The sequence below is a fragment of the Hippocampus comes genome, unplaced genomic scaffold, assembly GCF_001891065.2.
Source record: "Hippocampus comes isolate QL1 unplaced genomic scaffold, H_comes_QL1_v1.1 scaffold376, whole genome shotgun sequence".
Lineage (NCBI taxonomy): Eukaryota > Metazoa > Chordata > Actinopteri > Syngnathiformes > Syngnathidae > Hippocampus > Hippocampus comes.
The window spans coordinates 391,688-417,150 of NW_017805507.1; the positions used below are offsets into that span (position 1 = coordinate 391,688).

The following is a 25,463-nucleotide window of genomic DNA, read 5'->3' on the forward strand; positions in this document are numbered from 1 at the left end:
AACCCCTTGCACCGCCTCCCTCTGGCTTCCCCAAGATGGCTTCCATGCCCGCTCCTCCGGGGCCCGCGGCACCCCCGGGCAGTGGTCCCCCAGTCAACATGTTCTCAAGGAGAGCCGGTAAGATTAAAAGATCTCACAGAAGCTTTTAAACCACGCCTACTCTTAACTCATTCAGTACCAGCCAATTCTAGACCAAGTCCGAAAAGACGTTTCAAAACGTCTTTGGGAGTGAATGAGTTAATGGAGGCAATTGTAAAACACACGGCGGGGGCGGGGGCGGTGAATTCCTCGCGATGGGGCTCAGTTTCCCATCCGCCCCGCCCTGTGCCAAGGTGGGGCTCAACATAATTGAGCGTCTTATTTTGTTCCATCCTCCTCAGGCATAAAGAGCCGATACGTGGACGTGCTGAACCCCGGTGGAGGTGCCAAACCAGCCGGGATGGCTCCCGCTCCTCCGATGGAACTCTTTGCGCCTCTCGCACCGATGGCCATGCCCGCCAACTTATTTGTGCCTAGTTCAGGTATGTGACACCAAAACTCCGTTTCCATACTACGAAGAGCTTCAAAGTGTGAACATTATGACTTGAGCAATGTTCTGCTGCAGCTCCCAAAGATCAACAACCTCTGGAAGGCAGCGAAGGAGGAAATCAGGAGCAGATGTCACCAAACAGCTCCGTTCCACAGGTAGGTTATTGAGGTCTCAAGTTTGAGCCTCAAAAAAAAATTAAAAATGAAGGCTCGGATAGATACAGACGCCTTGTCGAGTAGTCTCACGCTTGGATTCAGGACACAGCTTTAGTTTCAGTGTCGTCGTTTTGTCCATAGTGTTAAATTCATTTTGGTGAGTCTTGCAGAGGTTCTGAAAGCCGAAGGTCTCGTTTGCACTCTTAAAAACCTTGCAGATGTTCAACCCGACGCTGTTACCGCCGGCCCCGCAAGGTCCCCCCGCCCTCGACGGCTCACATTCTGGAGAGGTGAGACGACTCGCCCCTTTTGTCTCCAGCCGACTCTCTGCGTCCGTCCGTGTGTGTGACTGCAAACGCGTGATGACGTCATAATCGCATGTCCATCGAAAGTCTTTTGCTCATCATCTCGCTCGGTGTGTCTTTTTAATCCAAATATCTCTTCATGTCTGTTTTTTTGCCAATCATTTTCACAGTTCTTGCCACCATCCCATTAGTGCCGACTTAATGCGCCGATGCATGGGAGATGATTAATAAGGCTTTGTGGTTTGTTTTCTTGTCTGTTTTCCTCCCCCTCTCCCTGCCGCCCTCAGCTGTCACGTTCTAGCTCAATGAGTTCTTTATCACGCGAAGTGAGTCAGCATTTAAACCAGGTACCTCGTTTATTTTGGGTTTTTTTTTTGTTTTGTTTTTGTTTTTTGTGGGAGGTTTTCCACTGCTCCAACGCCCACCCCGACATGCTGTCGCCCGCCGTCGCCCGCTCGCCCTCCCTTGCTTGTTGCATCACTAGTTTGACCAGATCTCACATGTGGGATGTGTGCCTGCTTGACCTGCCTGCACCGCTTTTCTCCACCATTTATGATCAACTATTTTTAAGAGACACGGACGGTCATGTCGACTTTGAATTTAAGAGCATTTTTTTTAAAGTTACTTTGAGACTTATTCGCTCATTTTTTGTGTTTGGTTTTTTTTTTCATGTCATCGGATGATATCTCTTGGCAACTAAATGAATGTATCATTTTAATGGATTTCTTTGCCATTGCACGACAGTAAGATAATGGGGCATGCTGGGTAGTCATTGGTTAGAAGTTGAAATATGGCTTTGATCAGAGTGAAGCATGTTTGGCAATCACGAGTAAAACAGTGCGAAGAGTGCTGTGGAGTCATTGGACATTGATGTGGGGGGGGGGGTCTTTGTTGTTGGCTTTGATTTTGAAAATGTAAAAAGGTTCTGGAATGTGAATTGGTGGAACAGGTGGAAGCTGGAATGATTTGAATCGGTCGAAAAATGTTGAAATAAGTTATCATGAAGAAAATAAGGGCGCATTGTATTTTTGAAATGGTGGAAATTTGGGGGGGGGGATAGTAACGCGCTGAAGAGAATCAGAAAATGGAAATTAGAGGTCCATGAACCACCATAAAAATTCTGAGTTTTTATTTTTAATTTGGGTGAGAAGAGGAACGAGCTGAACAATTTGAATTTGTCATGGTTTGAATCTGTCACAAAATGGGGTAATTAGAAGTTCTTAATTTGGGGATTTTGCTTTTAAAATCTAAATAATTTTTGAAATGAGAATGAACTGAATTGATTGAATGGTTAAAATCGGTCAAGGAAAAAAAAATCTTAGTTTGGGGCTTTTAGTTTGAAAATAAAAGATTTAGAACGGGTTGAAATTGGAGTCTCTTGAATCGGAGGAAAAAATATTTCTAAAATGATAAATTTGGGGCTTTAATTTTGAAAATGTGAAAATAAAATGTTTGATAGTTATTGATAATTGAAGTGTGCTAGTGGGAAGGCATCGGTTCGACTAAAATATTTTCCCGCCGTCACTGGTCAGCTGAAGAATGAGAGGAAAGAATTCTGGTCAAAAGGTGTTGACACGTTTGTCAGAAATGAGGCATATTTGGTAGCCATTGGTCAAAAAGCGAGGCGAGCTGTGTCACCGTTGGTCAGAAAGTGAAGCATGCTGGGAGACGGGTCATCAATATGTTGTGATGACGGCGCGCAGCTCCATTAACCCTCCACCTAGTTTGCATGGTTACTAAACATCGAGTGAAACCTCACCTCCACTGTGCATTCAAAAATACGAATGATGTCAACATTTGCTTGCCTTGTGTATTTGGAATGTGACATCAGGACTGAGAGTTTTTGTTTTTTGTATTTTGTAACGGCCGCAAATATGCCATCTCTGGCCGCAATCGTAAACCGTCTCTGCTTGTCGTTGCAGAGTCATCCGGGCCTGAGAGATGCACCTGTTGGGGGCGGCGTCTTTTTATAACCCAGCACAGGTAACGATCAATAAAATGTCTTTTTTTTTTTTTTGGCTGCGGTTTCATGAATTCGTTCGTAGGATCAATAAAATGTCTTTTTTTTTGGCTGCGGTTTCATGAATTCGTTCGTACTTTCCACAGACGCCTGCGAGCATCATGATGAGACGCCACCGTGTCGTAAAACACTCGGCGGCTACCCGGAAGCCGATAAATGTCGAGTTGAGATGCTGCGTTTTCTCCCGGCGGACGGCCCAACCACTCTTTAATTCCTGAAAATCTATTTAAAAAAAAAAAATAATCATACGCCTGGTGTTTTTCTCTTTTTCTGAAGCAGTACTATTACACGGGCATCATTTAATGTACAAATAAAAACTCCTCTCGGCTTTAATGTTAGCACAAGCAGGTTTCTGTATCTTCTCCCTCTCGTGTCTTAAACTTGCAGCTTCATCTACAAAGAACTTTTTTTTGTTTGTTTGCTTTTTTTTTAATTTCATATAGTGGTCTCGTAATAATGTTCTTCTGACGGCAACATGAGAACCACCGGTCTTGTAGTGTGTCGTCTGCTATGTCTTGTGTCCCTCTACTGACCCCTCAAAAGAACCAGACTGGATGTGAGGACGCTGCATGTTTCCACATATTTATTTAAAAGCCCGCCTGTGAATGAAACGACGTAACTTTAAAGTCCAAATATCTTGTCATGAGCGAGAGGTGACCAGCAGTAATCATAAACCACCACATGCAAAAAAAAAAAATCTATCTAAATGTTTGTATATCAGATCGATTGTATTTATGAGCTGGTGGCATCAAGGAATGCGTGAGTGTGTGGAAAACAAATTTGTGTGCGATTAGCTTTGATGAATCATTTAAAGCAATGTCACCCATTCATGTTTGTAACGACCCATGGCTACAAATCCACATTGTAAAATGAGAGCAAGTTGTACTTGTAAGTACACACACTGTAATTTACTAACGTAATTTTTAATGGAATTACTTCTCAGCCCTTCAGCTCACCTTATATTTAATTCCATTTTTTTTTTGTTTTGTTTTGGAGACTTGATTTGAAAAGGTCCCCCCTTTGTTTCAACAAATGGATTGTGTAAAATACAAAAAAAAAGGCAAATACACAATAAAAGGTATTTTTGCGCTCGAGCACTTTGAAACGTGTCTGTTTCCTTTGCATACGTAGTCTTCATTAAAAAAAAACTAAATATCTGTGGGATGTTTGTGTTAAAATACCCAAATGATATTACAATTTTACAGCAATTTAGCAACAAGAGGTCAGCATCTTGCCAACAAATGTGCCGCTTTGTTCAATGGCGAATATTTGTAGCAGATGCGCAACAGCTGGGCGTTTTGGGAATGTGGCATATAGTTTCCAGCGTGTTCTGCACTTTGTGAATATGTAGAAGTTTGATTTGAATTGGTTGAAGAATGTGTAAATGTAAAAAAAAAAAAAACAAAGTGCGGAGAATTTAAACATGTTTTGGGACCAGAATCATTGCAAACGCAACATTGCTCGAAACTAAAGCTAGAAACACTATTAGCCCATCGCATGATGATCATCAAAACAAAGAGTCGTGTGTGCGTGTGTGTGTGTGTGTGTGTGTGCGTATGTGTGTGTGTGTGTGTGTGCTCAGTTTGTTCATGAATATTCTTACCGTTAGATGGCAGTAGTGCCTGTTGCGTGGAGTTCCATGATCGGATGTTATGGTGAAGAAACAGGAAATACAACTTTACTCGGGCGCTATGAGGTTCTTTAAGTACAGGTTCGAACGGCCTAAGCGCGTAACGCCCGTCACTACTTGACTAGACTGAAATAATATTTCTTAAACCTTAAAATCGAACGTGTCTCGGTGCACGTTGAAGCGACTGCATAAGTCTTAGCTTAGCATATGTTAACTTGCCGGCTGGACACCGAGACGTTTTTTTGTTAAGCGACACGCCGCTAATTGGGACGTGAGTGTGAGGACTGGAGAGCGCTTGGGGGAACTCTGTGGAGCTCAAGAGGAGAGCGAGCGACGTCATCAGCATCTGGACGCTGATTGCGAGATGCCTCCAATGGTGCGACACACGACAGGTTTGCTAACTTCTTGGACGCTCATTTTGTTTAGTCGTGAGAGACTGTCGAGTTTGTCATGTTGTTGTTTGAGATCGAGAAGGTTCTCGATTACGAGTCTTAAAAGCCACAGATATTGTGTTCTAGGAGTCAAAGGTTCCATTTGTCAAGGAATTGATCAGTCGAGGCAGGTGAACAGTTTGCCAAATACTTGAATTGGCGGCTTAAAAAATGGACAAAGAAAAAAAAATTGTGACGGCGATAGTTCATTAAATAACTTGTGCGGAAGTCTCTTTTACAGTAACTTTGTGGTATGTTTTGGCGTATGTTGGAACAACATCCAAATTTCAAGTGCGTTCACGTTGCCATGGCAATAAAAGTGAAAAGCATGCAAAACAAATTGATCCGATTTTGGCGTCTCTATGACATCGATGCTACTCATGCCATTAGCTCACCCACTTTGTAGTTGGTACACGCCCACTCAGCTCAGAAAAAAAAACCTAGACTTTGCATCACCTGCTTATCTCAGAGGTGTTGATGAACTAACGCGTTCCGAGTACAACCAACCCGTGAGACAACGCGGTCTTTCCTACACAACATCAAAGTCACAGCATGACACTTGACCTGACCAATGCCTGTTTATCGTGTGTCCTGCAGGCACCAGTGAAAACGCTCTCCATTCTCAGCAACAGGATCCAGAGTCCCCCCACGTCAAAGAGGAAGAGGAGTCACTCATTTACATTAAAGAGGAGGAGCCGGATTACCCTCACATTAAAGAGGAAGTGGAGACCACCTATGTCAAAGAGGAGGAAGATGAGCCCCCCTGCAGTAAAGAAGAAAGAGAGGATGAGCTCACCAACTTTCCTTTGACTTGCGTCGTCGTGAAGAGTGAAGAAGATGAAGCTAAAAGTCAGAGTGAGGAGAACCGAGGGACGGAGCCTGCAAGCAGCACCTTAAATCAACACACGGCAACAGAAGGTGACGGTGGCCACTGTAGAGGAGCGCAATTGGACGGCCTCTTGGCTCCACTAACTGACAGTGATGACATAAAGTCACACTCTTCTGACACTAATGTGGATGATGATGAGGAGGAGGAGGAAGAGGAGGGTGGCACTGGGGTGAAACCTTTTGCCTGTTCAGTTTGTTCAAAAAGATTCTCACGAAAAACAACTCTCGTAACCCACAATAGAACGCACACAGGGGAGAAACCTTTTGCCTGTTCCATTTGTGGTAAAAGATTCATCGAGAAGGGACATTTAATACGGCACACGAGAACACACACTGGCGAAAAACCTTTTGCGTGCTCAGTTTGTGGCAGGCGATTTGCTTTGAAGATAGATTTGATCAGACACACGAGAACGCACACCGGGGAGAAACCTTTTGCCTGCTCAATTTGCAGTCGGCGATTCACTTTGAAGACGTACCTGATAAGACATACAAGAACACACACTGGGGAAAAACCTTTTGCCTGCTCAGTTTGTGGCCGACAATTCACCATGAAGACAGATCTAAGAAGACACACAAGAACACACACTGGGGAAAAACCTTTTCCCTGCTCAGTTTGTAGTCGACAATTCACTTTGAAGACAGATTTAATAAGACACACAAGAACACATACCGGAGAGAAACCTTTTACTTGTTCAGTTTGTGGAAAAACATTCTCTCGAAAAACAAGCCTAACAACACACAAAAGAGCACACGCCGGGGAGAAAAGTTTTCCTTGCTTAGATTGTGGTCAAAGTTTTACCTTGAAAGTGCGTTTGGAAAAGCATGCAAGACGACACACTGGAGAAAACTCTTTTATTTGCTCAGTTTGTAATCAAAGTTTCTCCAGAAAGGCACATTTAACAATGCATGCAAAAACACACGCTGAAGAGAAACCTTATTCCTGCTCGGTTTGTGGTCAGACATTCTCGCAAAGGGGCCACTTTACAAATCACACTAGAACGCACACTGGGGAGAAACCTTTTCACTGCTCGGTTTGTGGGGAGAGATTCACCTTTAAGTTAAATTTAACAACACACACTAGAACACACGCTGCACAGAAACATTTGGGGAGCAACGGTTAATTCATTTTTCATTCGTTCAGATATACTGCATGTCGCTCATTTACATTAAGAATCAAATCTGCATTAAAAAAAAAATGAATTGATTTGTTTCCCGCAACACCAGTCAATGTAACACTAGTAAACTTTGAATGCCTTTGCAAAAGTGAAAATAAAATGTGTTCCAAGTCTATAAAACGAGGGTTCGAAATGATGACAAATCAAACCCTCTTCCCCACTGTCGATTGCTGTAATGTGCAAAACCACGCCTACACGGAACTACGTTTTGGCGTCATGAAAATATATGCTTTGAAAGTGTGGAGGTCAATTTTATTTGTTTGTTTTACTATGACCTAATTACAGCACAGAAATGTTGTTCATACAGGTATATACGGCATGACATAGGCAGTAGTGTCGAACTCATTTTTGTCACGGTCTACTTTGGAGTTACGTCTTCGCTCGCAGGGCCGTTACGTCAGTGAAACCAAATAAATGTTAAATCGTCTCATCGTATTATTACTTGTACACAACAAACGGATGGATTACTCGTTTTGAAAATGAGTCAACTATCGTAGTTTGTTATTTTTCAAGTGAGTGTAAATAGGGTAACGAAATTATTGCAAAAATCTCCCATGTTATTACGCATGACAATTTGACACTTTGGTACGGATTTGAGCACGGATCATGGAAGTTGACACACACAATTTGCTTTCGCGGGCCACATAAAATGATGTGGCGGGACGGCTCTGGCCCCCGGGCCTTGCTTTGGAAACCTCTGACGTAGCGTGTTATGTTCGTACAAAAGTTATGTCGAGTTGTAGAAACGACTTAGAGTACGTTCACGCGTTGTGACTCAAGAGACACTTACGGCACCCACTTTGCACCCTTGGCCATTTTGGTTTGCTGTGCTTATACATAGTTGTTTTTTTTTTCTTTCTATCGTGACTTTCTAGTTGACGTAATGTAAATCGTGGCGTCTTCTCTAAATGATGCTGTCTGCCACTTAATCTCAAAGTGTGTTTTTGACAGAAATCGCAAAAATAATACAACAGCAACTACTATGACCGAATTTTGGCGCTGAAGTGTTGTTCATGCGTGCACCTACGCCATGACATCAACGTTATGTTCGTACAATATTTACGTCGGTGTCGTAAGAACGACCTCGGAATACAGTGCAGTATTTGGGTTGGATAACCTGTTGTTAGGCTGCAATTATTTCGCCCACCACTAGAGGGAGCCCGCGTACAATTAGACACCTACAGTACCGCACTGAAATCACGAGTTTAAAGGTACGACTGCGACCCTCGTGGGGAATAGCGGCTCGGATAATGGGTGGATGGAACCAAGGTTTACAATAAATAAATTGAATCACGTAATTTAGACCCCTTAATGGTTTATGTGCTATAACTCTTATTCAGTCCAACCATAACGACACAATGACAAAGTTTGAAACTTCTTCATTACAGGTAGCTCACGTGCTTGTTTGTTTCATACTTTTGCTTTGACTTGTCCACTGAAATGAAAACCCACCCGCCTACTTACACACTCAGATGTGGAGCCGACAGACCCAAGGGGGGGGGGGGCAGGTTGGAACAAACTTTGATGCTGAGATAGATGTTTGGAGCCACGTTAAAGTGAGATAAGACATAATCTTGTGGTATCAATAGGCAATTTTGAAACTTTTTAGCACCTTGAAAATGTGAGCGAAATGATATAAAGTCAAATTTTGATGGGAAACGGTATGGATGCGGTAGTGTCGGAACGGATAAATTGTTCTTCCATTAATTCTGTATTGTATAAATGAATAGTATATGACATGGTCCTTGCAATTCAAGTCGAGGGATCGGATGGGGGGGGGGGGGGAACCCTATCTTCCCGCTTGTTCACAGAAAAGCTATATTTTAATATTTGGCAGTCAAAACTCCAAGGAGGCCTCCCAACTATCAGTTAGATCCTTTGAGCTTTGTTATAATGATGCAGACTCGCTGAACAATGGCAGTGGAGTGAGTTCTCAGCTTTGGCAGGTGTATGATGGCCGAGATAGGGCAAGTCACTTGTGTTGAAGGGGTGATAGGCTTGTGTATAGGTGTTTGGGATGTGGGCTTTATTGTCTTTACAGGATGCGCAGATGAGGGTACTATCAGGCTAGTCATATCAGTGCATCGCAAAGAACAAGAGTCCACTGTGGATGTTTGTACATATGGTACACTCGGGGTGAAATTTCAGGAAGAACAAAAATGCACTTACAACCTTTCGACTTGATCTTGATATTCTCAAGACATATTGTGTTCTTTGACAACATAAGCCAGAGTTGGCCAAACGTTTTCCTCCGTGGGCTACTACAGAAAAATCAAAGGACGCAAGAGCCACTTTTACATTTAAATAAAAAGTTAAATTCATCGAGCGCACCAAATTAGTCAATGAAGTTTCCATTTCGTTCATACATTCCAAAAAACTCAGTTTGAGGAACCACTTCCCCGAGGAGCAGTGACACTGAAATTACACGACAGATTGACCGGAAGCAAATAAAATTACTCCAACGACTCAATACGAGACGAGACGAGATGCAATTATAACCACTTGAAATTTGCGGTAATCTTCTTTCAGCATCGATGAAAGATTGAGTTATTGGACAAGGCAACAGCGGTTGCATGTCATGTTTTTCCAAGATTTTCTTACAAGCTGCAGACTGGGAGACTCGTGGTAGGAGACCGACACAACCGAGGGCTTGGAGGGCTGGTGGTGGGAGTTGCGGACGTTACATCTGTTCCTGCCACTCCCCAGGGCCCTGGGAGCATGGGAACCTCGAACAGAAAACAGCGCTTGCAGGGGGCTTCCCAAAGTACACTTCATTTATCAATCGAGGTAAACTGAGCTAAAGGTTGTCTCGCGTGTGTGTGTGTTGCAGCGAAGGATGCTTTCGTTGGAGGAGTTGAATCACTGCGCCATTAATTATAGTGCTGGGAAAATGGACACGTCGTGTAAACAGAAGCGTTATTGAGTTCTGCTTGCGTAAATGTATGCCAAAAAGCAATCTTAGCAATGTAAACATGACTTGTAAAAGTGGGGACGGAAATCTTGTCCTTTTGGAAATCAAATGATTTATTGATTTCTTTCCCATGGATGACACTGACCCGTTTTGTGAACAGATCAGGCGAGGTCACCCTGTAAGCAATCTCGAGCAGATTATTTATTTTGGACTCCTCCGTGACAAGCTTGTCAGTGAAACAGCCAAGGCAGCCAAAGTCTGCCCGGGAGCCTAAAATCCTTCAAACGACAGACATGACATCCGCTGCTGTACGATGACTCAAATGCGTGCGTGATCGTGGGGGTTCCGTGTCGACAGCCAGGCCCTCCGTGTCTTAAAACGCCGACGACTGCTGAGTGCCAGCCGTTGGCTATCACTTCAAGTCGTAAAGCCGGCTTCCCTTCGAAATCTTTTTCCCAGTTGTGGAAAGGAACCAAATACCAATACTTCATTACTGTACTTCACTATTTTTTTTTCAGTTGCCCGGATTTGACTGAGTATTCATTTTTCTGCTGACTTCTCATTTTTACTCACCATTTTTGAAAACAGATATCTCTATTGAACTACTACTTTTGCAATCCCTGCCTGTTGAAGAGATACCCGAGGAGGGCTACTGCTGGTTTTCTCAGCAAGGATCCTCAAGGGGAAGCTATGGGAGGGAGAGAAGAGGGCTGCGAAGCGTTTGCCTTGCGTGCTGTCGGCCTGCCGCGCCAGCGTGAGGCACATGGTGCCAACAGCTGCCTCGCTGAAATGCTAACCCCTCTAAATGCTCTCCCCTGTAAACAAAACTAGGCCCCGACACATGCCGGTGGGGGAACCGGGGGTGAAGATGGGGTGCGCAGTGCGATCGGGGTGACCCGGCTGACACCGTAGAGAAAGAAGCGAATGACACCCCCCACCGCCCCCCGCAGAATGGCGGTCGCCATTCCAGGGGGCCGACGGCGAGGGAAATCCCAAACCATCTTTGGCGAACAGCGCCGTGCAGAGCACAAGTCGCAGTCTGTATGTTTACATTTGGAAAGCATCGGATGACTGCACGGCGCTTTTGTGTTGGCTTGGTGAGTTCTTCTCGACTTGAGGGTTTTAAAATAATATTATGTTTGTGCAGTGGTCAATACGTCAATACGCTTCAGCGCAATAAACGGCGACAATCAATTTCAAATGCAAGCAAATTGAGTTGTGAGGTGGTGACCCAACGGATTAAATTCGTAACTCAAGGTACTGTTTTCTTAGCCTCTTTTGCTAATCCTCAATTTGTGTCTATTTTGGGGTGTAACTATTGGGGCGACACGAGAGCGTGTGAATGGCGGTCATCTCATCCCAACCTGCCCGGGGACTCCAGGGAGAGTTAGGAGGGCGCTTAAGTGAGAAGCAAGGTCACGGTGACAGTTGTCGGCCCCTCACGCGTACCATTTGGACAGAAAGTGATACGGCGGACAGCTGAGGCCGCTTGGCTCTCTCGCAAAGGGGTTCATTCGGAGCATCTTTACATTCACTTTGCTCGGGCACCGCTTGTAATGAACGTGGAACAGGAGGGCGAGTGGAAATCTCAGCATCTGTGCCAATTTACACAAACCCCCCCGGCCCTCCCCCCCCTCCTGTCTCCGACACACGCCGATTTACACTTGTCACGATGAGAGGCCACAAAAGAGATTCCTGAGGTTTTTGCAGCCACCCAAAACTCCTCTACAGGTGGTCCCTAAAATAAACAATGGCGAAACAAGATGAGGACACAAGATAGTCCATGAGTGGAATCCATCTGGTCAAATATGAAATGTGTGTGCTGTGTGCTAATGATTCTCGTTTATTGTGCAATTATCTAATTGTAACATGTATTTGTTTCATATTTTGATGCATTTTTATACTTTAGCAAACGTGTCTGAATTTGGGGGGCGCTCGGAACGGATTAGGGCATTTACATGGAAAATGCGGCTCACTTACAAAATTTTTGAGTTCAGAAATTTCTTCCGGAACCAATTAATTTCGTAAGTCGACACAGAGTGGACAATGACAGGGTGGACATTTTTAGTTCATGCTCGCATTTTTTTATGAATGGTAATGAGTGGATGTCTTCTTTAAAGGGCCATTTTAATGGCTCACTCGTGGGGAGATGCTCTTGCATTTTTAGCTTGTGTTTTTTTTTTTTCCCCCAGTTTGTCCTTTCTGAGCCACTTGTCACAGACTTGTGAATTAGAGCCCATTTCCTGCACTTTCTCACTGCGGCGTTGAAAAAGTGGGTGCGTGCGTGCGCGTGCATGGGTGCGTGTGCGGGGGACAGCACGGAGCCTGGCCTTCCTGTGCTTCATTGTCCGCCAGTACTCATTAATGGACGCATACAAATGCAGGCCCGTTACCTTTTTCAACTTTGCCAAATAATTTTTAAAAAGTGTGGAAATAGAGAGAGGTAAGGTTAACCACGCTTGAGATCTTAAGTGACTGAGAATTTCGGGTTTCGAATATATCTACAACAAATCCCTGGCTCTTAGGAAAGTAGTAATTGTGTCAGGGAAGTATTGTTCAAATGATCCAAATGAAAGGACTAAGATCGTCGCATGTCAAGTTGAAGCAAGGTTTAGCCTGGGTTGTTAGTGGAAGTTACATGTGCACATAAAAGTGTACTTCTGGAGCATTTTTTTCCAAAAAAATGAAATCATCTGCAAAGCATTTATTTTATGGGTATTGTGAGATGATTTTGAAAGGATATTAATTCTGTTATATTTATCATTTAAAATCTTAGCGGTAATCGTATACATTTTTAAAGGGCATCAATTACTCATGTTTTTAAGCGTCCAGAAACTGGCGAACACACGTCACATTCCCGCGACTTAGCACTCTCGTGAGAGACCTCAAAATGGTGGGCCCCACAAGCAAGTACACCAAGGTAGGTAGTTGTGATGTTAAGAACGTATTTTTGGGAAATACTTTGTATTAATATTATTATTTTTTTAACCCTTTCATCCACGCTGTAACCTGATAACATGATCAACTGTCCACTGTAGTAACTGCTGTCTCTGAAAGGGTTAATTTCAGCCAATATGTGTTTTGATTTGCTTTTAGCTATGTTTATTTACCACATACACTAGTCTGACTTCTTCACAGCAGTGTCTGGGCATGTTTTACAATTGCCTAAAAAAAAAAAAAAACCAAAAAGTTTCAAACGCAAACAGCTCAAATGCAATGGACAATGGAGAAAGGTGATAATTGGGACACCTGAGGACCTCTGTTTTCTGCTTCAGAGGCGTCTATATACTCCTGAGACAAAACAAACAGATGTGGAGGGCTTGAGGGGTGGGCTCAAGGGGGGGGGTGTCAATGTTCGTATTGATAAAAGCCAAGAGTGCTTTCCCACTCACTTATCTCGCAAGAGGCTGTTTTCCGACAAACATTGGCAAATTCCAGCTGAGCGTGTCGGTAAACGCCAAGCCATCAAAACTGGAGAGGTGTGAGAAAACCTTTGCATTATCTTTCAAAATGCGCTCTTTGGGGGTACTCTGTCTTCGCTAAATGCAATGTATGTCAATTACAAGTGATTTATCGATATTATAGAACTCAAATATATATTTTCTTTTCACCAATTACTCGGAAAAGATTTGGAATGACATCCCAGTCGCCTTTTTTGTACTACAAAATCCTGGCGTGTATCGACGAGGTGTAAAGACCGTTTATATTAGCACGATCCGTCTTACTAGCAATCAAGCCAGCTATGCAAATCTAAATATATCCCCCAAATAGTTTGATACTCCACAGTGCATTAGTGACGCGTGCACCCGCCCCGCCCCACTCCCCCCCCACCACACTCCACCAGCTGTGACGGAAGGGGGCGGGGTTAAAGTGGGAGGACCAGAATTCACCGCGAAGCTTCAACACCTCATTAAGAACTCCGCAGGCGCCAAGTTAACGTCGACGACCCAACTCTGTGCTCTCCGCGAGGAATTATTGGTGGAAAAAACAAAGTTTTGTGTGTGTGCGTGCGTGCATGGTGTTTGATATTTTTTCTTTTTTTTTTTTTTTTCTCACGCCGAACACCTGGAGTACACCCCTCCCGCCATTGTGGATCTATGCTAACACTACGCGGGACTCAAGCACGGTTTGCGAAGTAGAAGAGGAGGAATGTATCGTTTCTTTGCGAGACTAGCATTTCTCCTTGCGACCGTTATTTTCGTCTCACAAGGTAAAACGTTGTTTTTGTACTTTTTTTTTTAACTTGTGGGGGTTGACGTTGAGTCTTGGGTGTGCGTTTTGGGCACAAGTGTGCCACCGGGCACAACCGACGACGTGCACATTTGCATTCACTGGATTTAATTTGAGCCAAACGGAGTTAACTTTGCGTAATATCTGTATATTTTAAATATCCTACTGTCCCCTAAAAACTTTGGGTGTAAAATGTTACTTTAATGCATTTAAAAATGAAAAGAATGTTCTCCGTGTGGAACTTCGTACACAAAGTCTAAATGTGTTGAATTGAGACGGTTTTGAAAAACATGCAGGATAATAGAAGTTGGTGCGTGTCTGGAAGGGCCAGGGGGGACGCTCGAGGGGACTTTCCGGGGGGCTAGGGGGGGCACCTTTTGTCTGCATGTGTGGGAGAGTGTGTGTGTGAAAGGTGGGAGGGAGTCTGAGTGTGGAGGGGGTAAACAATGCACGAGGAGAATGTTTTATGGCTCGTGCTGGACTGATTTCTTTTGTTCCCTGTTTGAGACCAGCAGCTGCCGCGCGTTTTTTTTTTAAACTCCCACCCCGCCCCCTCCCGTCAAAGTGTGCTCAGCCCCCCTTAGGAAGGCCACTGCACCATCACGATGCGCAGCCCTCGTGTCCCACCTGTGTCCTTTACACCCCCCCCCCCACCACCACAGACACACACACACTATTTACAATGTAAAATATCAGCTTTATAGCATGTGTATTAGAGTGAGTTGTGTTCCCCCATGGGGGTATATAATGACCAGAATGCATTATATGAAATACCAATAAAGTTTTTTGTGTGCATTCAACAGGTCTTAAATGCTCACTACCCACTGAGTCTTGCCTAAATGGAGGAAGATGTGAAGCCGCCCCCAATGGGAATGGAGACTGCAAGTAAGTAAATCAAAACTTTTACTTTGTTGGGCTGTCTCGGAATTGTATTACTTTTGGGAGTATAGAAACAAAAAACGGGGCAAGCCTCATATTGCCCTGTTCCCATTCCAGCCTTTGAGTAGCCTCTGCGCCCGGCAACCAGAGGCCCGGCGACCCTCCTCTAGCTCCGATGTATTTATTTATTTTTTTTTAGTTACCCCCGCCACAGGAGCCAACCTCAAAAAAAGGAAAGAAAAGGGGCTCAACGGGCCTGGAGATGTGCAGAAGGGGCCAATGGGACAAAAGCCCCTCCTACCCCACTGTCGGTTAATGAATGCAAGACCCCCTCAACTGCAAAGTGCGAGTACGCGTCCAGCCCTAAATCTTGTTTTTCTGCTCTTTCACTGGGGGCGACAGCTGGGGCTCGCCCGCCGCCCGTCGCCCATTGTTGTGCAGTGGGGGGATAATGCTGTGTGACTAATCGGAGTGGGCCTTCCCATCCTGCCACAGACACCCCCAAACACTCCCCAAACCTCTGGCATAAACCCCTCCCAAAACACTACCTCTCCGCATCAAAAAGGCTTGTCTCCAGCTTACTGAATGGATTTAGCCCACCCCTCCGACCTCAACCCTTTGCATCGCTCGTGTGTGATCTCCATTAGAAGGCCAGATGGCTGCGAAATCTAATTGGTTTGGATGTCAACAGCGTGAGATTGATTGGACTAAAGTGCTGAAATTTGAAGGCAAACAAGTGGGAGTCGAGGGAGGGTGGGGGGGGGGGCTGAAGAAGTAAAATTGTGGGCTGTTTCTGGGATTTCTGAGATTTCTGATTTTACCGGGCCGAAGGTTTAAGATGATACCCCTGGACTGGTTGTCAGCCAAACAAGCATTCACACTCGGATTTATACCCAATACATCCAACATGGATATTTTGGTCGTCTTGACATATTTTCGAGCTCACTTCTCTTTTTTGACCTTAAATGAAGAAAATACAAGACGGAACGAGGAGTGAAAATGATCTTTTGGTTCTTGTTGAGGAGTCCCTTCCTCCATTGTGACTCTGGGGTGGCCCCTCATCCCGACACCCCCGCACCCCCCCTCGGGGCATGTGGTCGCGGCTGGCGCCTCTTTCTGCTGTGTGGGGACAAAGGGGGGGCATTGAGGATGCGATGCTACTAGCCTGAGGCCATCAATTCACAGTATCTAATCTGCACACTCATCCCCCTTCACCCCAAACACACACTCTTGTCTACACGTGTGCATATGCTCGCATCTACACGGGCATCCTCCGCCTCTACAAAGCCTTGCACTGTGTCACTGTGTGGTTCCGTCCCAACTTGACAGGATAGACGCACTGCCTGCGTTCTTCCTCCTTCCCTCCTATCAATCATTCTGAACCAAGCAGCCGTCGGTCACAGAGAGCGCCGGGAGCTCGCCACTCAGCATTACCGATCTTTTTTGGACCACCAAGCGGTGTGCGCACATTGGGGAGAATCCTATCGGCGCTGTATTCGTGCCTCGGCATGGAAGCATATGGTGACACAGTTGACAGTGGGTAAAGATCGAAATCCTCTTTGGGTTCCCACAAGGCGTGAGAACGGAGTGTAAATTCACCCGTCGGCTTAGTGTGGTATAGACTGGTAATCAGATGTCTTTTTTTTTTTTTTCCCCTGTGAATTTACTGGGATTATCTCCCTGAATCACGACAATCTAGAAAATCTGATATTTAATCACCTGAGCACCGTTCACCGACCCAGTAACATGGATTCATCCATTTTCTATTGCACGTTGTCTTCATTTGGTTTGACGGGGAGAAGCGGCATAGCCTGCGGATCGGTCACCTTTCCGCAGCCATTCACACTCCCTTTCACGCAAAATGTGTGCTCTTCCTGTTTCCCGTGTAGTTGTACAGTCTGTCGATAAAACCACAACTTTGCACGGCGAACTCAAGCTGCAAGACCGACAGGTGCTGCTATGCCCCCCAAAAAATGTTTTTAAGCGACGGGATTAAACGCAGGAAACACCTGCAACGGCTTGAAATGTAACATTTGACCAAAATAGACCCGCGGCTGGCGCGGTGAGACCTCTCTGACCTTGCACCGAGCTGTCTGGGATTGCATAGTGACGGTAAAATGTTTCGCTGGCAAAAGCCCATCTGCGGCGGGCTCCCAAGCACACAACCGCAAAGAGATGTTCCGCTCGCCCTCAAGGAATGCTGCACTTCATTTGTCCTCCTGAGGGATTACCAGCAGGGTCCTGGCTCAGCTCCACGCGAGCCTAAGCCCATCAGAAGTGTCCAAGTGTGTATCAATGAGTCAACTTTATTTAAGCTCTAAAGCCGGCGCTCCCCTCCTGGATAGCCCCCGCTCACCCGAATGCCCCCGATGCCTTGCGCACGCAGCGATCAACGGGTATGCGCCCGATCCTGTTCCGGATCGTGGGATAGGGAGGTAGCGCTACTTTCCAAGGGCGCCGGTCAATTGCCGGTTTCTGGACGAAAGCCAGCTGTGAGCCGCCAGATGTGGGGGGGCCCCGAATTTATAAAACTTTTTGGGCTAATGGGGGAGGGGGGGACAGTGACTCCCATGGAAAAAAAAATACATGAAATTATTATCTTAAGCCTGGTCCCTGTTCCTGAAAGGTAAGCGAAGAAAAGGAGTGGCAAATGGTTCGGCGAGTCCGTGTGATGCTCCATCTGTGCTTTAATTGCCGAGGAACGCGACAACGGGGCGGTGTTGGATTTCCGCTAAAAAAGACACCAATAGATGGCCCCAAAAACGATGACAGCTGGCAAAGGGTGGCGTCGCGTGAAGTTGAGCTGCGAACAGACGACGAAAGATCACCTGAATCGACAGCGATTGCGGGGTGGAGAGGCAGATGCCAATCAGCAGATGTCGAGTGGTTGTTTGTGCGCCAAATGAGGTGATGCTCTCATGTCGGCCCCCCTGTAAATCTTTCCACTTGGTTGCTTTTTAGAGGGCGAGACAGGAAATGGCCAATGGCCCCCGGTGACGCTCACAGGAACAATTCACCTCTGTCACATTTGGATGAAACCTTCTTTTTTTTTTTTGCTGTAATGTAACACCTCTTAAGTGAGGTTCAAACATACCGATCTCAACCAATTTTTTTCAAATGAGCAACTGCTCTTCTTGCTCTTTCTGTGCTCGGTGAACTCCAACACCGCACACTTTTCAACCATTTCTCAACCCACAATTTTGACAACTGGGAGAAAGAAATCACTTCAAACACACCACAGGATAATCGGTCAAGATAACCTTATAGGCGACCACCGTTTAACTCCTTATGATCAAAATCAAAAAATACACTTCCTTAAACGCAAAATTCCAATCCGATTTGTGCGTGTGCCTCGTTCCGCGTCGAGTGTGTGGAGCCCGAACGATCATCTCACCACATGATAATCACTCAGGCTGCATTGAGCGACATCTGGCAATCGGGCTCGTAATAGCCAACATCACGTCACTAAAAGCCAGAAAATTGACGAGTGGCGTTGCTTGCAATGCCAGCCCTAGGCACTTTGATGTCACTTTCACTCGACAGACCGGGGTGGTGTCGGATAATACGTCAGCCTCCGGAGATGGCTGAAAACCCCGTCGATGAATTGGCTTCGTTCTGTGAACGCAAGATGAATCCCAATACCGATTCATAAACGGGATGAAAGTCAGATGGAAGCGTGTCAAACTCGACTGTCTGTTGACAAAACATTTTCCCACAACGGTGGCATTTTCCAATCCACAGTCAGTCTGTTTTTGTGTCGTCGGGGGCTGGGGTGGGGGGGGGGGGCAAAGTCACCGCCGAGAGTGGCAGATGGTAGGCCTGGCCAAGTCACTCGGGAGGGAGCGTGGGGATGCACTGTGAGGGGAAAAGGCAAAAGAGGCTGCACCCCACCCCACCCCACCCACACACACACACACACACACTCACACACACACACACACAAAAGTGCTCGGGGTCAGAGGTTGGGCGAGCATCTGCTCCGGCGGCCCTGAGGGGGATGACATTGCATCGCCGGGAGAGACCTGTTGCCGTGGTGTGCGTGGGTGCATCCTCTTTGGGACAAAGACAATGCCCCCCCCCGCTCCCAAAAAATCGTATTTGTCTCTACAGTATGAAAACCTATTACAGCATTTTATTCCATTTCCTTGATATCTAGCTTAACATCCACGCACTGGTACGTTATTTGTCCTAACAAGCATCTATTCAATAAACCGGTCAGAAAATACATCTCATAAATGCTTTTCATACTAAGGTGTAGTGGAATTAGAATCGGGGACACTTCAAAGCCTCTGTGAATGTCCTGGCAGTCTTGTGTCGATTGTAACTGTCTGGACTCCCCGCGGTGCACACGGGCCAGTTAAGAGGTCTCACCTCGCTAAAGTCAACAGGAGAGGTTTCGACAGCACCGTGTGACACCGGGGTGGGGGGGGGGAGGCTGTAAAAGGGGAAACTGGCGGGAAGGGGAACGAACGTCTGCAAAGGAAAAGTTCGGGGGAATCTTGGAAAAAAAAAAAAGGAAAGCGGTCAAGAGCTGAGGTGTGTTTTGGGCTGAGAAAAAGGCAGAAGTTGCAACAGCTGACTTCACATGAGTTCGTCATGTCCCCGGGGGAGATGTTGGCTTGTCAGCACACCCCTGACACCCCCCTCCCCAAAGCAGGGCAGGGGGGGGGGCTCTTATAGGGAGGAGTCTTGACCAACAGCTGCCCTCATTAACATGCGCACCTGCTCCCTGTGGAGACACAAACAGATGCCCCCCTCCCTCCAACACACACAGGCCCAAATTCAAACCAGAGGAGTCCCCCCCCACCCCCCCCCCGAGCTAACAGCAGCATTTATAAGAGTAAACTAAAAACGGAGATTATTATCAGCTTTGAGCTCACCCGTGACCCTAACGTGGACAAGCGGCCGTAGAAAATTCACGGTCACATTCAGCAAAGCAATGCGACTGTAGCAGCATCTTCGCTTTCGGGTCTGAACAGGAGCAAAAGAATTTTGGGTGGAGGCTTATGCCCTGAATGCTTCGCTTCACGGTGGCCGTCCGCGCGGCGGCGGCGCGGTGTCCTTGATCTCTGCGCTCATTCGGGATGAGTGTGGACAACGTGGGGACTGAAAGGTAGCCGGGAATGGGCCAGACTCTCCCATGGCGTCCCTCGCCCCAGCGCAATGTGTTTTTAAGGTTCCGAGAGAATCTAATCCGGAAGAACAACACCCCTGCCGGAGTGGGTGGGAAAATGTGGGCGCCCCATTTCGGACTCACCCTCGCATACAATATTACCTTGTGAAGTGTGTCAGCCTTTTCAGTCAGTTATTAGTTCCTTTTGACTGTTTGATTTTAAATTGATGTAAAACTGAAACTCGAGTACCCCGTCCTTCTCCTCAGGTGTCCCAGTGACTACGTAGGCAACCGATGTCAATTCCCCAGCCCGTGCAGCCCGTCGCCGTGCCGCAACGGCGGCGAGTGTCGCGCCGTCTCCCACGGCAACACCGTCGACTTCCGCTGCGTGTGCCGGCTGGGTTTCACCGACCGCCTGTGCCTCACGCCGACCAACCACGCCTGCATGAGCTCGCCCTGCCGCAACGGGGGAACGTGCGAGCCCACGTTCGCGGCCTTCCGCTGCCGATGTCCACCCGGGTGGTCAGGTAGGACTCTCAAATGGAAGCCGATCCGCGGTCGTTAGTTCCTCGCCATTTGTAGCTTGGCTCTGTCCCACCATTTGCGCGGTATTACTCTAAAAAATGTAATCGGAATTTGTCTTTTTTTCTCTTCTTCCTCCTGTGGCGTGACAGGCAAAACATGTCAACACCCCAACCCGTGCGCTTCAAACCCGTGCGCAAACGGCGGCCAGTGCTCGGCTTTCGATTCCACCTTCATATGCAGCTGCCCGCCCTCCTTCCACGGTCCGACCTGCAAGCAAGACGTCAACGAGTGCGCCCAGAGCCCGACGCCCTGCCTCAACGGCGGCACCTGCGTCAACGAGGTGGGCTCCTACCACTGCCGCTGCCCTCAGGACTACAACGGGCCGCAATGTGAAACCCGCTACGTGCCGTGCAGCCCCTCGCCGTGCCAGAACGAGGGCACCTGCGTCCAGAAAGGCGACAGTATCTACGAATGCAGCTGTCTGCCGGGTAAGGGGCATGAATAAGAAGCGGCAGACTCCCGTTAACGTGTGCCTTTCTTGTCCGCATGTTCACCGTTTAAGCTTGGAAAATTAAATCTGAGCGAGTGGATTGAGTGGCAGGAAGCAGTAGTGCAGACGTTTCCCTTTGATAGCCTCGCAACACCCACACACGACTGCTTTTTTATTGTGTTGGCATCCAAAACCAGAGTTGTTTAAAGCCTCTTCAATATAATGTAGCTGTTTTTTTTTCCCCTAAAATTGGCCATATAATTTTAGAAGAGTTTTTATTATTTATTCAAATCATTTACTCGATGGGCCAATGACCGGTTTGATGGTTTAAGTGGTTTTAAAATATCACGGTTTCAATAACCAGTAATACTAGCTGTCACCGGTGTTGAGCTCTTGTTTTCTTTTTAATATGATTGCCTGCTTGCAGAGTTGAGTAAACCCAAAAGTTCAGTATTCCATACCCTTTTATAAAGTCTAATAACACCAGAAAAGATGACATTTCAGTTTAAGAATCACCATCCTATTTGTCAAAAGGCCTCAGCGTGATTCCAGCTGCATTATTTTGCCGAATGAAGGATTCTACAGCGGTTGTGTGTGTTCAAGTTGAAGGCATGCTGCGTCAATGCTGCGGGCGTCCGCGTCGGAATGCGGCGAGATAGCAAAGCCCGCCTCACTCCTGCTGAGCCACGGGTCGATTAGTTCTCATCATACTATTGTGACTGTAAAAACAAAACAAAACCATGCATCTCTTTTGGAGTAGACACGCTGCACAAAAGCTTTAAAGCACGAGGAGAGAGTAATTATCCACCGTAGGGGCGCAGAGCTAAGACGAGGAAACGGGCAAGCGGCTATTCAACTCGACTCACTTGAGGCTGGAGTCATTTGTTGTTCCTCGCCCTTAATCGCATGCCGACTCTGTTATCAGGATTCACGGGGCAGAACTGTGAGCACAACATCGACGACTGCCCAGGCCACAGCTGTCTGAATGGCGGCGTCTGTGTCGACAGAGTCAACTCCTACAGCTGTCAATGTCCACCTCATTACACAGGTAACCTACCAGCAAAGGCTTAAAAACCGTGTTTTCGACTGGCGGGGGGCCCTGTATTTGTTATCTGGGCCTTCGCTGGGGATTTAGCTGACTTAATAGCACACAGTTACACAAACCGTCAATACGATACAAAATGAGAATTTATTTTCCAAATGTAGGTCAGGGCCAGCAGAAAAGGTGGCCCTATTTCCTCACCGCAGATGTTCCTCCTCTGACTCATCACCTTTTTGTCTTCCAGGCCAGTTCTGCGCCGAGAACGTGGACGAGTGCGAGGTGATACCCAAGGTGTGCCGGAACGGCGCCACCTGCCACGACACCCACGGGAGCTACCACTGCGTTTGCGTCAACGGCTGGACGGGCGACGACTGCAGCGAGAACATCGACGACTGCGCCAGCGCCGCCTGTTACCACGGCGCCACCTGTCACGACCGCGTGGCCTCCTTCTTCTGCGAGTGTCCGCACGGGCGCACAGGTATGACCCTTCAGTGTCCCCGTAAACTGAAAATAAAAACTCTCATAAATTTGCCGCGCCGCTGAAAAGAGTGTTGTGAACAACGCTGGCGAACTGTAATGATTCAAAGTCTCAAGGTGTATTAACTTAGGCTGCAATATTGTGTCAATCTTTCGACACTACAACATAAGGCAAGGCGCTAGCTCCCCGCTAGCTTGTAAGCTAACATGTTCGGGCCTGGTTTCTGACAACTAGTAAATCATAATTCCACCGGATAACCACTGCCGCGAACGAAAGCGGTGAACTTTTAGTCAACATTCACCAAATGTGGGCTAATTCTAGCCCAAAAATGGTGAAAAACTGTGTAAACGTTATAACATTACAGTTGTCAGTCTTGGCACATGTTGTATATGTATTTAGAAACAGATCTTTCACTCCACAGGGTTTATAGAATGAAAAACTCAATACAGACTTTGAAATGTATCAACAAAAGGAAAAAAAAAAATGTAAAGATACCTGAAAAATCTACTCAACTTAAGCAACAGTATTTATTTTTCTTTAACCAATGCGATGTTACAGTGCAAATGACGTTCTCTCTGGGGCCGGTAGGTTTGCTGTGCCACCTGGATGACGCATGCATCAGCAATCCGTGTCAGAAAGGCTCCAACTGCGACACCAACCCAGTCAACGGGAAGGCGATCTGCACCTGTCCGCCGGGTTACACCGGCTCAGCCTGCAACTTGGACATCGACGAGTGCTCCCTCGGTGCGTCCGCTTTCCTCTTCCTCCGAATGCAGTTCTTAACGCCAACGCGTGACATATTTTGCTCCTTTTTAGGCGCCAACCCTTGCGAGCATGGCGGTCGCTGCCTCAACACCAAAGGCTCATTCCAATGTAGGTGTCTTCAGGGTTACGAGGGCCCCCGCTGCGAGATGGATGTCAACGAGTGCATGTCGAATCCGTGCCACAACGACGCCACCTGCCTGGATCAGATCGGAGGATTCCACTGCATCTGCATGCCGGGTATGCGCATTTGGGAATTCTTCAAAAGTAAGAAAGGAGGCAGAGTTGGACTCACTGTGGTTTGACGCCGTTCAGGTTACGAGGGTGTATTCTGCCATATCAACACGGATGAGTGCGCCAACCAGCCTTGTGTCAACAACGGCAACTGCGTTGACAAGATCAACTCCTTCCACTGCGAGTGTCCTCAAGGTGAGAAAATCCCAGAGAGCATTCCCCAGAATCTCCCCTTTCCTGTTCAGACAAATATAGGCGACAAGTGTGGATCATGAAGCTTTCTGTTAATGATTATGCTAAACTATGCATGGATCGCGGAAAAAAAGGTAATCAAATGGTTTCCTACCCTCAGTGAGAGGAAGATTAGCAAGTCGGGCGGGCACGGACGTTTGTGCTCGAGCTTAGCGCCAAAACCGGGGGCAGGGATTGGTTTATGGCTCAGGAGGCTGAGCCCATTGTGTTGCCTGAAAGAAACGTTGGGTGCACAGTAAGGCCTTGCGGGGGCGAGGGAGGGGCTTTGAGTAGTTTTGTGGTGCGGTGGTTCATTCGTTTCTTCGAATGTGGATGGGGGGGAAAATACTTTTTACCAGTTTTCGCCATGTACAAAGTGTCATTTGTTGAACCGCGCCTGCAGGATTCTCAGGGAGTCTCTGCCAGGTGGATATCGACGAATGTGCCAGCAACCCTTGTAAAAATGAAGCAATGTGTACCGACGGTCCCACCATGTACACCTGCGAATGTGCAGAAGGTACGCCATCTGTTTTACTTGTTTTTGTTTTTTTTTTTTTTTTTTGCTTCTTTCTTTGTTATATTTTCAGTGGTTTTCCACTTAATACTTAATTTGTCTTTGGTTCCAGGTTACACGGGCCAGCATTGCGAGACCAACATCAACGAGTGCTCCTCAGACCCCTGTCATTACGGCACCTGCAAGGACGGGCTGGCCTCGTTTACATGCTATTGCCGTCCTGGCTACACGGGCCGCCTGTGCGAGACCAACATCAACGACTGTCTGAGCCAACCCTGCAAGAACGGCGGCACTTGCCAGGATAGAGAGAACGCATATATCTGTTCCTGCCCCAAAGGCACAGCGGGTGAGACCTCGTCAGGCGGGGGGAAAATAGATTTCACAAATGCGGGTTGCCTAATTTCTTCCCGACGGAACCAGGTTTCGACTGCGAGATCAACCTGGATGACTGCAAGAGCCACCCCTGCGATTACGGGAGGTGCATCGACAAGCTCAACGGCTACGAGTGTGCGTGTGAGCCGGGCTACACAGGTGAGCGCTGGGTGGAGCTTACAGGTGCAAGTGGGGTGGTCCCCCGAGTATAAGGAGGGGGCGGACAGGACAGGTGGCCGGCGGGCCCGTTCTGGCGGAACAGTGGTGTCAGATTGCCTGTGTGATGTGCTTTGAAAGCAGCACTCTCCCCAACCCCATCCATGCAAAAAAAAAAACCCCAACAAAAACACCCCCTCATTCGAAAAGACTTGGTAAGACGATCCTTTTAATGGAAAAAGGATTGTTAATGACATTTGTTGTGTGATTGCATGGCGTACTTGTCAGGACTTCCTCCTCATCTTGGCCCGACAGAACCGGTTCTGACTGGTAGTGTCGGTGTGATTATTCTAAAAGAGGGCAAGCCAGGACCAAGTGTAGTGTGAGTGCGCA

The 25,463-nt window shown here is 46.9% G+C and overlaps 3 protein-coding genes and 1 long non-coding RNA gene across 9 annotated transcripts in view; all 4 read left to right on the forward strand.

The window, feature by feature from the left end:
- The window catches only part of sec16a (SEC16 homolog A, endoplasmic reticulum export factor), a 15,844-nt gene extending 11,741 nt beyond the window's left edge, over positions 1-4,103 (forward strand). For 3 of the 5 annotated variants that reach the window (XM_019877609.1, XM_019877613.1, XM_019877610.1), the window contains 7 exons: positions 1-117; positions 381-521; positions 605-684; positions 903-974; positions 1,277-1,336; positions 2,912-2,972; positions 3,096-4,103. In XM_019877609.1, coding sequence (XP_019733168.1) covers positions 1-117; positions 381-521; positions 605-684; positions 903-974; positions 1,277-1,336; positions 2,912-2,962 — 521 coding nt within the window. In that variant the 3' untranslated portion in view covers positions 2,963-2,972; positions 3,096-4,103. The remainder of the gene's footprint in view (positions 118-380; positions 522-604; positions 685-902; positions 975-1,276; positions 1,337-2,911; positions 2,973-3,095) is intronic. The other 2 variants (XM_019877611.1, XM_019877612.1) reach the window with 2 other exon arrangements.
- A 531-nt stretch (positions 4,104-4,634) lies between these two features.
- Positions 4,635-8,029, forward strand: LOC109520398 (zinc finger protein OZF-like). Its single transcript, XM_019877590.1, has 2 exons — positions 4,635-5,031; positions 5,668-8,029. The coding sequence occupies exons 1-2, from the start codon at positions 5,004-5,006 to the stop codon at positions 7,077-7,079; spliced, it is 1,440 nt and encodes a 479-aa protein (XP_019733149.1). The 5' UTR covers positions 4,635-5,003; the 3' UTR covers positions 7,080-8,029.
- Positions 8,030-9,642: 1,613 nt separating this feature from the next.
- On the forward strand, positions 9,643-11,704 carry LOC109520403 (uncharacterized). Its single transcript, XR_002169171.1, has 3 exons — positions 9,643-9,758; positions 9,840-9,920; positions 10,876-11,704. It is a non-coding gene; the product is annotated as an uncharacterized LOC109520403 (long non-coding RNA).
- A 1,982-nt stretch (positions 11,705-13,686) lies between these two features.
- Positions 13,687-25,463, forward strand: part of LOC109520433 (neurogenic locus notch homolog protein 1-like) — a 26,060-nt gene continuing 14,283 nt past the window's right edge. Inside the window, exons 1-12 of one of the 2 annotated variants that reach the window (XM_019877649.1) lie at positions 13,687-14,254; positions 15,078-15,159; positions 20,534-20,793; positions 20,941-21,279; positions 22,207-22,329; positions 22,568-22,801; positions 23,390-23,545; positions 23,618-23,803; positions 23,879-23,992; positions 24,432-24,545; positions 24,655-24,888; positions 24,963-25,073. In XM_019877649.1, the coding sequence (XP_019733208.1) occupies positions 14,194-14,254; positions 15,078-15,159; positions 20,534-20,793; positions 20,941-21,279; positions 22,207-22,329; positions 22,568-22,801; positions 23,390-23,545; positions 23,618-23,803; positions 23,879-23,992; positions 24,432-24,545; positions 24,655-24,888; positions 24,963-25,073 (2,014 nt within the window). In that variant the 5' untranslated portion in view covers positions 13,687-14,193. The remainder of the gene's footprint in view (positions 14,255-15,077; positions 15,160-20,533; positions 20,794-20,940; positions 21,280-22,206; positions 22,330-22,567; positions 22,802-23,389; positions 23,546-23,617; positions 23,804-23,878; positions 23,993-24,431; positions 24,546-24,654; positions 24,889-24,962; positions 25,074-25,463) is intronic. The other variant, XM_019877648.1, reaches the window with a different exon arrangement.